We start from the raw sequence: 15,081 nt of genomic DNA on the forward strand, positions 1-15,081 counted from the left end.
CGCTTTTTGTTCCTTTTGTCTCAGTCTGGCTGGCCCCTGCAGGACCCAAAGACCCTGAGTCACGGTAACCCAGCATCAGTAGTCAAAGTGCAGCCTGGTTTTTACATATTAAAATGAAGGCCGGGGGCACCACGTGAATGAGAGTCAGCTCACCCGCTGCACCTACTGGGGCCCTGGGGGCCAAGCATGCATGGCCTGAGGGAAACGGATTTATTTTCCACCTCCTTTTTTTCTTCTTCTTTTTTTTTTTTTTTAAGTCTCTCTGTGGAGCTGGCCTGGATGTCGGGTGTTCTTTGCACTGGGGTGCTGTTCACATGCTATGGGCAGGGGCTGCAGCACAGGTCTGCCACCCATCCTCCGATGTACTGTATGTGGGACCTGTGGATGCTGTGGATATGGCACCCAGGTTCACTCTGTACCATGTAATAAAGTGAGCATTTGCCATCACGTGGCTCTGACTCTCCTTGGGTCCCCGGCTACCTCGCACATGTGTTCACCAGGCACACGGTGAGGGCCTTCTCTGTGTCGGGCAGGATAGACAGGCCCCTCCCCATGCAGCTCCTATTCTGGGAGGCGAACAGACCGGTGTGCAACACAGTGTTGGAGGTGACAGGGATAAGGCAGGGCTGGGGCATGGGAGGGGGTGACTGCCGTCCACACACAGCTTCCTGTGGTGCTTGGCAACTGGGTGAGCCTTCGAAGGTTGGTCCTTCCAGGCTGTTTGGACAGCCTTAGACCCCAGAGATGACCCCGAAGGCAGGGAGGGCCTCAGTCCCTCTGCCTGAGCACATCCAGGCTTGGACAGTGCTGGGGCCACATCCCACGAGACCTCCCACCCTGAGGGTGGGCACAGTGGGAAGGGATGCCTCGTCCCTCTGAGGAGCGAGGGCGTGGCAATCCTGGTGTCCTGGCTCAGAGGCCGGTCCCATCCAAAATCAGGTGCCAGGACTTGGCATTGGTGGCAGCCTGGGAGGAAGGGGCTGTTATTAATACTCGGGCCCAGGCTTGGAACACAATGTATTTTGAAGGCGTCACTGGAAAGGCTGGCATGGGGGCAAGCCTGACCCCAGCCAGGCGGCTGGCGAGAGCCCCAGTGGGGCTGGTGTGTCAGCAGTCTCAGGATAGAGCGGGCATGACAAAGTTTTTCCATTGCAGAGGTCTGAGCTCAGGGGGAGGTGGCCAGGGGCTGGGCCCAAGTCCAGCGACTCTTGGCTTGGACACAGGCTATGTGGTGTCCTGACTCCCAAGTGGAGGCAGAGGGAAGGGTCCAGGCAGGACCCTCGGGGGGGCCCCAGACACATAGGGGGAGCACCTGATCCACCTCAGGAGGAGGACAAGGGGCCGCTCCGCACGTCCACCCTCATGCAGCCAGCACTGGGCGGCCAGCCCGTCCTCAGTCAGAGGTGGACGCTGCCCCAAGGCGCTCTGGGCTGCCAGGGGAGACCGGGGGTGAGTGACTGAGCCAGGACAGAGAGAGGCAGAGCCCAGGCACAGTGGCCACTCGAGGGAGGAGGAGCAGCCCAGGAAGGCTTCCTGGAAGCGGCAGCAGAGCCCAGGGGAGTGGTGCCCTTGGAGTGCACACCAGAGAGAGAAGGGGCGTCCCAGGCAGGAGGTGGATTGCGGTCGGATTGCGTTTTTCCCGGGCCCTTGACTCTCCCAAGAAGTCCTTTCCTCATGGGCCAGGGGGGCACCTGCACAGCTTCCAGTCCTCCTCTCTGGAGGTCAAACCAAACAGGGCCCAGTGAGTGGGTGGGACCCAGTCCATCAAGACAGGCTCCAACACCCCCTCCCCCTGGAAGCCTGATTCGATCCTGTATGTCAGAAACAACCCCTCTGCTCCTGCACACTCCGATCTGTTCCTGCCTGCGTTGTGTTCTTTGTGGCCTGCTGCTGGAGGTGTGTATTACTCCGTTTCTGTTGCTTATAAAAACATACCTGGAACTCGGTGATTTAGAGAGAAAACAAAATTTATTGCTCACAGTTTCTGAGGCTGGGATGTCCAAAGTCCAGGGAACACATCTGGTGAGGGTCTTGGTGGTGACTTTAGTGACTCAGGATATCACCTTATGAGACAGCGGAAGCAGAGACAGACTCTCCTCTTCTGTTAAAGCCCTCAGAACCACGCCCCTGGCCACCATTGTTAATCCACTCACTATGGCATGGTCCTACAATCCAATCACCCCTTCAAGGCTCCACTTTCCAACTACCTCTTAACAGTCACAGCGGGGGCTAAGTTTCTAATACATAAAACTCGGGGGACACAATTCAAGCTTCAGTGAGTTTCAGGATGACATAATTAATCCACTGCAGGTGTAATTATGAGCGCAGCATGTGGACCACAGAATGGGCCAGGACCCCGTGAGCCTGTAGCATGGCACAGCTGATGCAGGCGAGGCCCGACCCCCCACACTTGACCCAGCCTCCCTCCTCTCCATCGTGAGTGTCCTGGTGGTGCCTGCCCTGATGAGGGAGAAGGGACAGGCCTGGAAGCTGAGCCCCACCCAGAGGCCTTTTTAAGTGCTTTAGTGGGAGCAGCTGGCCTCGTGGGAGGGCTTAAAACTCCGGGCTGGCCCAGGCAAGTGCAGCTGTGGAGGTGAGCGGTGGGGACGCTGAGCCCAGCCCACCCCCCCCTCCTCACCCACCATGTGGCCCTTCCTGAGTCGCTCCCTCTTCCCACCCCCCACCGAGGCCTGGCTCCAGATGGTCTCCTCAGACCCCGAGGCCCAGGGCTGGGGGGCCTGCAGCAGGACCCAGAAGACCCCTCTGGAGCTAGGGATTGGACATGGGAAGGAGAAGGAAAGTGACAACGAAGATGGCAACGAAGACGCAGGCTTCCCGCTGTCTCTGTTGGAACAGGAAGACCTGGCCGAGTGCCCGGTGACTGACCAGGTAACGGCTGAGTGGAGCGCCCAGTGGAAGCAGGCCTGGGGGTCTCGGGGAACCCAGGGCCAGGGGAGATGCAGGGACAGGGGACGGGCAGCTGCAGCTGACTCGGGAGGTGAGAGTGCTGTGCCCACCTGCGGGGAGAGGGCAGCAGTGTGGCCAGGTGCCATGCTGGCCAGAGGGGTTGGGGCGGCCTCTGTGGCCTAGGGAGGGCCCCTGGGGTGAGGGTTCTAGGGGCTCCTCAGGAAGGAGAGTGCATCCAGAGAAGCGGATGTCCCCCAGGGGCCATGACCCTCTGCAGGGGCTGGCAGGTCACCCTCCCCACCTCCCTCGAGGGGAGCCTGTGGGCTGTCCCGCCCCAGGCTCACCATGGGCTGTGTGTGGGCAGGAGCTGGAAGCCATCGAGCTGAAGCTGTCAGCCATGGAGCAGGCCGAGGGGCCGCTGGTGCCACCCAGCGCACAGGACGAGGCCAGGGCAGAGGAGGGTGCTGGGGTCGTGCTGGCCAGACAACTGCTGAGCCCCAAGACAACGGGTAGGAACTTCCCTGGGTGACTGCTCCCCCGCCCCAGTCCGTGGACCGGCAGCTCCAGGCTCCACACCCCCTGCTTCTCTGACCTCCTCTGAAAATCAGGATGTGCTGGGGACAGTCTCGCCTCCAAGGCGGCTGAACGAGAGTTCTGGTGTTTCCAGGAGGGCTGGTCCTGGCTGCCCCGGGTTGTGGCCTCGCTGACAGCCTGGGTAACCTCTCCCCTGAGGGGTGTGAGAACTGCATGCAGACGGTGGCCACCCCACGGGCTGCTGGTCCTCAGGCCCCTCTCTCCGCAGGCTGCCCCTTCCTTGCGGCCCCCAAGGAGAAGGTGGAGGCTGACCACAGGTCCGTCTACGTGGGCAATGTGAGTGCCATCGATGGGAGGGCGGGCAGAGCGGGGACACTTCAGTGGGCACTGGCCGGGCACTCCCATCCGGGTCCTTCTCTATGGACTCGGCTGACCGTCCTGCTGGTTGGCCGTGCAGGGTGAAGGAGGGAGGGTGTCCGGACCACAAACTCAGCCACCTCTAGGGCCAGACAGGCAGGTGGAGGGAGCGGCAGGGGGGTCTGACCCAGGAGGGCCCAGGCCGTCCCTTCGAGGAAACACGGGCCTTGTCAGACAGATGTTCCGATTTCTCAGCAGGAGCTGGAATTAGGGATTACCACGTGATATTTCTCCATTGGCTAATCATTGGAAACTAATTCCACTTTTAAAATTCCACACAGGCTTTGCATAGGTTATACAAATGTGGGGGGCACAGCCTGAGGTGTCCAGGTATAAAGTGCTTTAACTCTCAGGAGTGGAGTGACCCACTCAAAGTCATCTCTGTCCTCCCGTCTGCTCTGGGCAGGGCAAGGGGTGGAGGCACCATTTGGAACAAGGGCCCAAGCTTGGGGTTTCTTCTGACCCTTCTCTACTAAGAGCCCCCCAAGGGAGGTTGAGGCCTCTCTGCAGAACTCCGACACACATGCCTGTCCTCATGCCACACAGGTGGACTACGGGGGCACCGCCGAGGAGCTGGAGGCCTATTTCAACCACTGCGGGGAGATTCACCGTGTCACCATCCTGTGTGACAAGTTCTCCGGCCACCCCAAGGGGTCAGTGCGGGGGTGGGGGAGGGCCGGAGTGTGTGCTGGAGGAGCCAGCCCTCACCTTCCCCTCCCCCCTCCAGCTATGCCTACATAGAGTTTGCCAGCGAGAGCTCGGCCCAGGCTGCCGTGGAGATGGATGAGAGTGTCTTCCGAGGCCGGGTTATCAAGGTGCATGCCCGGGAGTCACTGTGCATCGCTGGTCCTTCCATCGTAGTGCCAAGTGCCTCTTGTACATTAACCCATGTGTCCCCGAGAGTTGTGGAAACAGGCAGAGAGACTGGAGGACTGGCCAAGGGCACACAGCTGCCCCACCTGACTCCTCTCTGTGCACCTCGGTCATGTCACTGTGCCTGGCCAGGGCAGGGGCGTGGCAGGGACCCTGAGACCCTGAGACCCTGAGACCCTGATACCTTGATCTGTTTTGGTCTGGGTGTGGCATGAGGGATGTGCTCCCTCCCAAGCCTGCCTGACCCTCCTCTGCAGGGGATGTTGACTGTGACTCCACATGTCTGCCATGGCTGCATTGGGTGACGGTGGAAGGATAGTTTAGGCATAAATGGGGAACTTGAGAAGGTTGGGACCAGATGTCCTGGGGGGCCTTAAGTTTATGCCCGCACTTAGAAAATGGTCTTTGGGTTGTAAATACCAAGCAGAGGGCCTAGTGGGCATGAAGGTCTATTCACACCTGCCTGTGTGCTGTAAGCAGAGAAACCCAAGAAGGCTTCCTGGAGGCAGCTCTAGCCCTGGGCTTGGCCTTGGGGGCTGGATTTTGGCTGCACTGGTAAGGAGGAGGGACCATCTCAGCCTATGGTTCCAGGTGCTGCCCAAAAGGACCAACTTCCCAGGAATCAGTTCCACAGACCGCGGGGGCCTGAGGGTACACCCAAGCACCAGGGGGGCACCCTTCCTCTGCAGCAGCCTACAGGGCAGGCCCAGGTTCAGACCACGGGCACAGAACCGGTAAGTGGGGACTTGTGGGGGCTTTCAGGGGCAGCTTGGGGGTGGAAGCCACAGGGGTTATCTGGGGCCTAGAGACCAGGAGAAGGAGGGGGCTCCCAGAACTAGATCCTGGTGGGGGCTGGGGTACCAGCAGAGGTTCTCTGCTGCATCATGCTAACTGGAGCTGCCTTTGACACGGCTGCATAGAGGTGCTCAGCCGAGGGGCCTGAGTCAGGCCCAGGGGTGTTGCATCAGCTTGGAGGAGGCTTTCTACAACAACTCTTCCTGGACGCACCTCTTCTCATTCCCACAAAGGCTCTAGACGTGCTAGAGGCGGCCTGCGTCCAAGCAAGCCAAGTCTTTGCCATTTGGGGCAATGGTCCACAGCAGGGCTGCTGTATGGGCCGTGCACAGCAGGCCTGGGTGGGGCAGGTGGGCATTTCTGGCAAGCACAGGTGTGGCTGTGGCCACAGTCCATAGATCACGTGCAGGGGTGGCCCCCAGACCCCAGCCTCTTCTGGTATGAGCTACCATTCCCTGTCCTGGGACCCTCCCCAGAGAGCCACTGAGAGCCCCCTGGAAGCCCCCTCAGCATATCCTCGAGCTCCTTGGTGACCAACCTACCTTTAATTCTTATCCTGCTGTCCTGGGGGGTCCTGGGCCATTACCCTCCGTCCCTTCACTTTGTGCTCTCTTTCTGTGCAGAGACCGTGGAAGATTCCCACCGTGGTTCTCACCATATTGAAGGGAGGCCCCGATTTTGAAAGTGGGGCTGGGGGCTGGGTCAGGGGTAACAGCTGTGTTCCACAGGGGACCATTTATTCCAGACAGGCCAGGCTAGGGGTGCTATGTGGCCAGTGGGGAAGAGGAGGCAGAGTGAGGCCAGATGTGTCCAGGAGAGACCACTTCGGTGGGAGGACAGTCTGCCGGGGCCTCCCACGGTGGCCCAGACCCCACCCCCCTGCCATGAGTCACAAGCCATGGCACGGTGGGTGGGCCCAGCATGGGGTGGGGAGTCACCGGGAGGTGTCTCTGGAGGGTGCTGGGCAGGTTAGGAGGGAGGGGGTGGGGAGGCCAAGACTGGGCAGGATCAGATCGGAGCTGGCGTTCTCAGCTTTTTGACCAGCTTGTTTTAAGGAAAAATAGAAACGTGTGTCTTAATGGCAAAGCATAAACTATTAAATTTGAATATTTTTTAAAAGCACATGATAACGTCTCTGCCTTCATTCTCCTATCTCTGACACTTGGCATCTTCTCTGGGGCAGGTTCTACAGAAAGGCAGCTGGTGGGATGTGGTTGTGGGTTCAAGAGTACAGGGCCCTTTGCCCACTTTAGGACTAGCAGTGAGCTGGCAGTGTGCAAGGCCAAGGCAGTGTCACCAATGTCACTGCCAGCCCCAGGGCAGCTGGGACCGCCCATTAGGCCAAGACTCCTGCACCTGTGACCCCACCTTCACACCAAGACTGATGGCCTACAAGGCACAGGCGCCCCCGGCTGCATGACATGCCTGCCTCCCATGTGCTGGGTCAGAGGTCTGCCCCAGTGCCAACACTCGATTCTGGCAATGACTACTAGTGAAACCTCTCCCAGGTGTCTCTGCAGCGACTCTATCACCTGGTTGTGCTCATTTCATCATCCGTTCCTCAAGCCCTGGACAGAGATGCCCGTGCTTCACAGGGGAGGTCACTGCCTGGGGAGCATGACCCTCCTCCCCTGCCAGCTTCACACTCCTTGTGGTCCTGAGTCAAGGTTGGCCTTTGTAGTGGGGTAAATGGTGGTGCCCCAAAACTTGTCCACATTTTGTCTATCTCCAGAAACTTTTTGTTCTTGTTTTTTTTGTTTGTTTGTTTTTATGGGGCCGGCCCAGTGGCGCACTCGGTAGAGTGCAGCGCTTGGGAGCGCGGTGGCGCTCCCGCCGAGGGTTCGGATTCCATATAGAGACCGGTCCGCTCACTGGTTGAGCACGGTGCGGACGCAACACCAAGGGTTGCGATCCCGTTGCCAGTCGCGAAAAAAGACAAAAAGGAAAAAAAAAAAAAAGATGACCAGTAAGGGGATCTCAACACTTGACTTGGTGTTGTCAGCACCACACTCACCCAGTGAGCAAACCGGCCATCCCTATATAGGGATCCAAACCCTTGACTTGGTGTTGTCAGCACCACACTCACCCAGTGAGCAAACCGGCCATCCCTATATAGGGATCCAAACCCTTGACTTGGTGTTGTCAGCACCACGCTCGCTCAAGTGAGCTACGGGCCAGACCCATCTCTGGAAACTTTGAATGTGACCTTATTTGAAGAAAAGCTTGTTTGGGGGCTTCTCGCCTCCAGAACTAGGAGAGAGAAAATTACTGTTGTTTTAAGCCCCCCAGTTTGTGAGTCTCTGTTAGGGCAGCCCCAGGAGACAAAAAGGCCCAGATGCCTGCGACAGAACTGTGAGGACTTCCCTGACCAAGGAGCGGCCACCCGAATCCAGCCTCAGGTCGGCTCCCGAATGCTAATGACTGAGTCTGACTTCAGAGTGGGCCTGAGGGGCCGACCCCCCCTCCCCCAGCATCAGTGTGGGCCAAGACAGGGCCTTGCTGGTGGCTGAGAGCAAGGCCCATCCTGAGAAGGTGGGGATCTAGGGGCTAAGGGTCGGGGGCTTTGCCAGGGCTGCCCAGAAGCCCAGGATGCAGCCTGGCCCAGACCACTCATGATTGGGGGACTATGGGAGGGACTTAGTTCCCAGCCTGAAGTTTATGTGGCTCTTTGCAGATGACAACTCCTGCCTGCCCAGCACCCCAGTGCCCAAGTTCCCCAACCTGGCGAGGGGATAGGGGTTGGTCTTGATGCGGTTATTGTGCCCACTGACTGGTCAGGTGGTCCCCCAGCAGTCTTCCAGCCCATGTAGACGTTAGTTCCTGTCCATTTTGATCCTTCTGTGGCCAGTGCAAGAAAACGGTAGAGGGAGCCCAGGGAGACCCTCCTTTCCTGTGGACTTAAGCAGGCCAAGGCGGGGGGAATGACAGAAGCCCTGGGCAGGACCCCACACAGGTGGTCAGCATGTCAAGCCATGAGCTGCTGAGGCCTGCGTGCTGTGTCCAGAGAAAGCCGGGGTGCTCTGGCTGTCCTGGGTGGGCAACAAAGGAGCAGGCTCCTCTTGCCCCCACCTGGGGCAGAAGGAAGGAGAGGAAGCATCATCGCAGCTGCTGCCCGGTGAGGCCGAGGAAGTTGCCTGAAGTCAGAGCCACCGGCTGATCAGAGCCACCACCCACAGTCCCGAGGCAGCGCTCAGCCCTCACGTGGAGGGAAGGCAGGGGACAGGCAGGCAGGGCTGCCACCTTACCTGAGAGGCCAGCCTCGTGGTGGAAGTAACACAAAACTGCCACCTGGTGGTTCTTGTCAGAACGAAAGTGAGCAGATTATTTGACTCTTGTTTTCTAGGGTTTAAAATGGGGTGCTTCCTAACAATGCATCTGAAAACTCTTTTGTGTAAAAAACACTTAGGGATTGTGCTGGCTACACCTAACAGAAAACCCAAACAACAGTGACTCACACAAGAAAGGGGTGTATTTTATCTTCTTACATAAAAAAAGGCTGAACATAAGTAGTCCGGGCTGGGATGTTGGCAAAGCCCAGCTCTCTTGCTTTCTGCTACTGACACTTAGGGTATAAATTTTGTCCTCATGCTCGCAACACAGCTCTCTGAGCTCCAGCCATCATATCCAAGTTCCATGCAGGATGAGGGTGCTCCATGTGCCAGCTGAACCCTCCACTTTTTTTTTTTTTTAAAAGATGACCGGTAAGGGGATCTTAACCCTTGACTTGGTGTTGTCAGCACCACGCTCAGCCAGTGAGCTAACCGGCCATCCGTATATGGGATCCGAACTCATGGCCTTGGCATTGTCAGCTCCACACTCTCCTGAGTGAGCCACGGGCCGGCCCGAGCTGAACCCCCTTCTAAAGGCTTCCCTGCAAGTCTCTCCTGCCACCACCCGCTTACACACACCCATCTATTCTGGTATGCTAGGGAGGGCGGGAAATATCTTTATCTAGCCAATCGTCCAGTAACATGGGGGTTCTGTGAGTGGGGAAGAAAGGGAGACTAGACGTTGGGTTGGCAACGTGCAGCCCCCACCACAGCCCATGCTCAGAAAGGCATTTTCAGGCGTGTTCCCTATGGAAAGCTCAACTCAAGGTCTGGTGCAGAACTGCAGGGAAGAGGGGACTGGGCTAGACAGCCTCCCTTCTCTAAATAGGCCATCACTAAAGATTTTAAACTCCTGTGAGTGTTGCCTGTGGTCCACATGCACCAGATTGTCTGCAGGCCCATTGGTGTCCCTCGGCCCTACTCCAGGCCTCTGGATTCAACCTGGGGCAAGAAGGATGCCTGGGGCTTGAGTTTTTAACACACACACACACTCCTAGGTTTTTTTCTCCTGTAATTTAAAAAATCAATACCGTGCTCATCAGAAGGGAAGGAACAGAAAGAAGTGGAGAAAGTCCACCTTCCAGCCCCAGCTGAGCAGTGGTAACGCCTCCGCGGCTTCCTGGGGGCTTTTCCTGGACCAGCACTAGGGGTGAGATGGGGGGCACTCTGGAGGGGCCCCGTCTTGGTCTTGTGTCCTTCAGCTCAAGGAAGCCACAGCACTGAGTATGCACAAAGCAGGTAAAGGCCTGGATGGGGCTCAGTCCAGCAGGGGTCCCCAGTGCCTCCGCCACTTCCCGGCCGCACTGTCAGATGATGAGGGGAGCCAGCTCTGGTGCCTGATTCCCACAAGGAGCTGTCACCTCAATCCTGTAACCTGGACGTTGGCTGCACAGGTTCATGGGGGAGCACAACTAGGAGATCCAATCACAGTGGCTTGGGCTGGTGTGAGCCCCAGGGCAGGCTGCCAGGGCCTGCAGCGGCAGCCAGCAGCTCCTCTCCCAACCTGATGGGCACTGACAGGCAGGAAAAGGGCTCTGCAAGTTTGCTCATCCTGGCATTTAAAAAGCAAGCAGCAGCTGACCCGATGCTGTGCACCCACGAGGCTATCCAGACTTCACCAGGGCTCCTTCTGAGACCAGTCCTGCGTCCAGTCGTTGGGCCAGATGCACACGATGCCAAGTGCAGAGAGAGGAGGGCCCTCAGCCCACATGGGAGGGATGCGGCTGTCTCCTTGGTCCCTAGATCATCTCCACCCTTCACACTGGCTCTGGACTGGGGAGGCTGACCCCTACCGACCTCCCACCCATTCAACCACAGGAAGGCCACAGCAAAAGCAGAGGTGGAGCCCGCCCTCCGCTCTCCCACCTGTGGTCACGACTCCTGCCAGGCTCCAAGCTCTCTGGGTTCCAGGCACCCCTTCCCCTGCCTGGAACATACTTCCTGCTGTGCCCAATCCCTTACCTCTGCCCATGTCCCTAAAAGTCCTTAGGTAACCTCTCCCTAGCTAAACTTCTGCTGACACAGAAGGAAAAAACCAAATCTCATCTCACGAGACATTTAGTTGGGAGGCACCATGCACAAGGCCTTGCCCCAAGTGTTATGTGAGTTATGTTCAGGAAAAGGCAAGATAATAAATATGCATCTCCACAGCACAGTCACGTACAGACGTATCTCCTTGAAGTAACCGGCGGCAGTGTCGCTCAACAGACCTGTATCATCATAGACATCACCATGTTATCAAAGGCCCTGCAAAGAGAAATGACCAATTCAGAGCAGGGCAGACTCGGCCCCTCACCCTTTTGCTGGCACAGAGAGGCAGGTGCTGCACCAGTCTCGACCCCAGGATGTTTGGGCCTTCTCCAGGGTCCAAATAAGTTAACTCGGCTGAGAGGCCAGGATGGGAGTCCTGCCACCAGCTACATGAACCCGTCTCCTGCCTCCATGCTTCCCAGGCGGTTTCCGTGGTCACTGGCCAGATTTCCCACTGTCGAAGCCCAAAGGCAGGGGTGGAGTGAGCACGTGGGCAGGCAGGGCCACTGAGAACAATGGCTGTCCCTGCCCTGCACAGCCCAGAGACACCAGGTTCTGCAAACGTTCACCTGCCTGCTCTCATCTGGGCGCAGGATGACCTAAGACACAGTGTCCCAGCTGACAGAAGGCACCCCGGAAAGGGCCTGGCTTGGGTCACTACAGAGATTCCCCGCTGCCTACAGACTGCACGAAGCCCCTTGGGAAATGTCTGGGAACAAGGGAGTTCCTGGAAGCAGGTTTGGAGTGTGCACAAGGACCCCATGTTTCTTTATGAAGCATCTTCGTGGCGCTCAAACGTTACGTCTGCGTGTTTGAAGGCCACGTGGAAGAAATTTGCAGTCCAAACTCCTAACCAGCCAAGTTCAAAGTGAAAGACACATCAGGCAGCAACAAGAAGACGTCTCTCCCTGAAGGCTACTGTCCACATGCTTGGGCCCCTACTGAGCTCTGTAGAGGTGCTGGGTACCTGGCAGGCACATCTGGGAACCAGATGGGCAAGTTCTGCCCTCACTCCACTCTCTCCTTTGATCCGCTTCATACGCTGGAGGTCTACGTAAGAGTTTGTTTGGAAAAACAGGGTTTGGCTGCTTTAAATCACTGCCTTCGGGGACAGCACTCATAGCTAAAAAAGATCTCTCCTCCCCTACTTTCCAAACGGCCCCATCTTAGCAAGGCAGGTCCTACAAAAAGCAAACATCAAGTACCAGGAGAAGGACCCACCTGGACTGGATGCGGTCTCCCGGGTTGTAGAAGGGGTTGCACATCACATCTGTGTAGGAGTTGTGCAGTTTCCGGAACATCTGAAACAAGACCCAACAACGTTCTAAACAACACAGAACACGGCAATTGCCAGATTTTTGGCTTCTCAGCATTTCAAAACAAAGTGAAAACAAAATAAACCCACCCACCACCCAGGCGTGGTCCTCCAGTCCCCTGCGCTTACGCTGCGGATTTCATTGTCTCGTAGGGCTGTGTTAGAGGAATCCACCACCATGACAAACTTCACCTTGGAGTTGGTGACATAGCCATATCTGTACAGCTGGTTAGGGAGTGTGCTTTCAACACAGGGACGCTGTGACAGCAAATGAAATGCGTGCCACCCTGGGGCCCTCTGTGTACCCAGCTTTGGAGAAACTTGACAACCTGGAACTACAGAAGTGCCCAGACTGGGCCTGTCCTGCAGCAACCTCGCCAGGGGAAGCCTGGACACTTCCTGGGGGTGGCATCTGGTGTTTACTAGAGGAGCATAGGGCGGGCAGGCAGCTAAACCCTGCCCAATTCACACTCAGGAGCCAACGTGCCCAGAACTTGAGTGTGTGTGCCTGGGACCACTAATCCTCTTTATGAATCAATGCCCAGCCCGGGGACGTTAATTGCAAAACCACAGGTTTCACGAATATGGGAAATCCCCTTCCAGAGGCCACGTTATATTGTAAAAGTGGCTCCCAGGCAAATGTCAGCATGGAAAGCTACATCACTGCTCATGGGAATGTCTTTGAACTCCATGGCCTCATGCAATTTGTCCCAAGGAAATGGTCAAGAGTTTCCAGTGACTTACGAAGCTGGATCTAATAATGGATAAAATAATTATTCCTTGTTCAAAGATGGTGGCCCCCATGAAAAGCACAGAGAGAAATCTTTGCAGGTACAAGGCAGAGGAGCCCTCCGTTCCTCAATAAACCAGACGATGGATGAGTGTATTCTACTACATTCTCCAGGAAATTAAAGCCTAGCTTTTCCCAAATGATTCTGCCAATTAAAGAGAGAAGAATTAAAGGCCTCCATTAGCCTCAGGCTGCTCCAATTCCCTGGCTAGCTCAAAACCCTCACCTTCTTCTTTTTCTTTTCAAGTGTTTCAAGGTTATTTGACCCTAAAGCACAGCCTGCAATTGTAGGTGCATTCCCCGACACAAACCCTGCTGGGCACTGAAGGATACACTTTGTAGTCCTCCGTGGGGTAGAGCAGGCCCAGGTAGAGCTCCCTCTGGTCCACCAGGGCCTTCCCCATTGCGGAGATCTTCTCATCCACCACATCCAGGGACGTGTGCACCATGTAGTGGAACTTCAGCTCGTTCTCCGTGGGGGTGCTGCGGATGTAGAGAGGGTAATTCTACAAGAAAAGAGGACAGTAACTGAAAGGATGAGAACACACCCGGTGCACACCGGCTCCAACAACATCACCACAGAGTGCTCCACGGGGAATGTACCCTCATTTTCCAAGACCCACTGCTGAATACTCCACACTGCTGCGGGCACTGCCTTTGGGGCACCCAACGAATCTAAGCGGTTCATATGCTGCTTGCAAAGAGGCTTCAGTAGGGTGGACAGAAAAGAGAAGACTCATGGGTTTGAGCGCAGCCTTGCTGGAGCCCACTCTGCCTCGGCCACTCCTCATTCTGTATGAAGTCATCCTAGCTGGCACCACAAATACTGTTTCCTAACACACTGCCTACTTCAATTTTTCACCTTGGCCGTGGCCCTTTTACTAAAGCTTTCAAGACTCAGCTCAAATCCCCTTCATCTCTGCATTTCTGACGATCCTAACCCGAGCTGACCGCTGCTTTCCTGGGCTCCTACAGCCACAACTCATCTCGTGTCTGTTCGGCACCGGGGGCTGCAGAAGTATGGTGAACAAGACATCGTCGCTGCCCTAATGGGGCTTAATGATACCTGATCAATAAACCCTCAAGCAAACAAGCGTGGCTCGAGCGAAGAGGGAGGCCCACGAGAAGCCTCGCAGCAGCCACGGCAGTGACAGGTCTGCCTCCTACGCCTGGTCCCACGCAAGTCCCCGGATAGGAGCATGTGGACGCCACCAACTCGGCTCAGTCTCTTTCCAGAAAAAAAGGAAACATAACGTCGGCCATGAAGGGGACAGGAGCTGGGGGGTGGGAGTCCAGGTGCGGAGGCCGGAGGCCAGAGGGCAGGGCCTGTCCGCGGAGCCGCAACTCAGCGCCCGGAGCCGGGAGGCGGGAGGAAGGATGCGAGCAGAGGCAGGCTGCGGTGGACCGCCCGGCTGGGGAGGGGGCTCGGCGGCTGCAAGCGCGGGCGCGGAGCCAGGCCCGATGGGTGCTGACGCGAGCCCATTCCCTACGGCGCCTCCAGGGCGGGGAGGCGGAGGGCAGGGCCTGTCCGCGGAGCCGCAACTCAGCGCCCGGAGCCGGGAGGCGGGAGGAAGGATGCGAGCAGAGGCAGGCTGCGGTGGACCGCCCGGCTGGGGAGGGGGCTCGGCGGCTGCAAGCGCGGGCGCGGAGCCAGGCCCGATGGGTGCTGACGCGAGCCCATTCCCTACGGCGCCTCCAGGGCGGGGAGGGCGTGGGCCGGAGAGATCCCGAGGGCCCCCATCCCTACGCACCTCCTTGGCGATTACCGCGATGCACACCGCCATCTTGGAAGACCCGCGCCGCGTCACGTGACGCGCGCCGGTCGCGCGGCCGCCGGCACAGCCCTCTCCACCTTCGCCCAGCCCTTCCCGTCACTGCGCGGGCCCAGGCCCCTTCCCCGCCAGGCACAGGCCCCACCCCTCCTGTCACTCCGCGGACACAGGCCCCGCCTCTTTGCCGTGACCACGCTCTCTCCACCGTGGCTCCGCCCCTCCCGTCACTCCGCGGACCCAGGCCCCGCCCCCCCGTCGCACGGCCGGAAGTGCCGCGGGCGCGCAGGCAGGATTCTCGCCGCCGGCCGGGCGCGCGGC

General features: G+C 57.8%; 2 protein-coding genes across 4 annotated transcripts; one reads left to right on the forward strand and one right to left on the reverse strand.

The window, feature by feature from the left end:
• Positions 1–2,643: 2,643 nt before the first annotated feature.
• PABPN1L (poly(A) binding protein, nuclear 1-like (cytoplasmic)) lies at positions 2,644–6,189 on the forward strand. Its single transcript, XM_008565869.1, has 7 exons — positions 2,644–2,889; positions 3,272–3,416; positions 3,710–3,777; positions 4,405–4,511; positions 4,586–4,673; positions 5,323–5,465; positions 6,150–6,189. Exons 1-7 carry the CDS (start codon positions 2,644–2,646, stop codon positions 6,187–6,189), a joined length of 837 nt encoding a protein of 278 aa, XP_008564091.1.
• Positions 6,190–9,850: 3,661 nt separating this feature from the next.
• On the reverse strand, positions 9,851–14,821 carry TRAPPC2L (trafficking protein particle complex 2-like). 3 transcript variants are annotated; one of them, XM_008565871.1, is made up of 5 exons: positions 14,743–14,821; positions 13,325–13,497; positions 12,331–12,418; positions 12,108–12,187; positions 9,851–11,102 (listed from the first exon to the last, which is right to left on the reverse strand). In XM_008565871.1, the coding sequence occupies exons 1-5, from the start codon at positions 14,773–14,775 to the stop codon at positions 11,057–11,059; spliced, it is 420 nt and encodes a 139-aa protein (XP_008564093.1). In that variant the 5' UTR covers positions 14,776–14,821; the 3' UTR covers positions 9,851–11,056. The 3 variants fall into 3 exon arrangements, with proteins under 3 accessions (XP_008564093.1, XP_008564092.1, XP_008564094.1); XM_008565870.1 differs by having other exon boundaries at positions 12,292–12,418; XM_008565872.1 differs by lacking the exon at positions 14,743–14,821 and adding an exon at positions 14,058–14,226 and having other exon boundaries at positions 12,292–12,418.
• Between the last annotated feature and the right edge of the window lie 260 nt (positions 14,822–15,081).

This window comes from Galeopterus variegatus, unplaced genomic scaffold (assembly GCF_000696425.1).
Source record: "Galeopterus variegatus unplaced genomic scaffold, G_variegatus-3.0.2 Scaffold210, whole genome shotgun sequence".
NCBI lineage: Eukaryota > Metazoa > Chordata > Mammalia > Dermoptera > Cynocephalidae > Galeopterus > Galeopterus variegatus.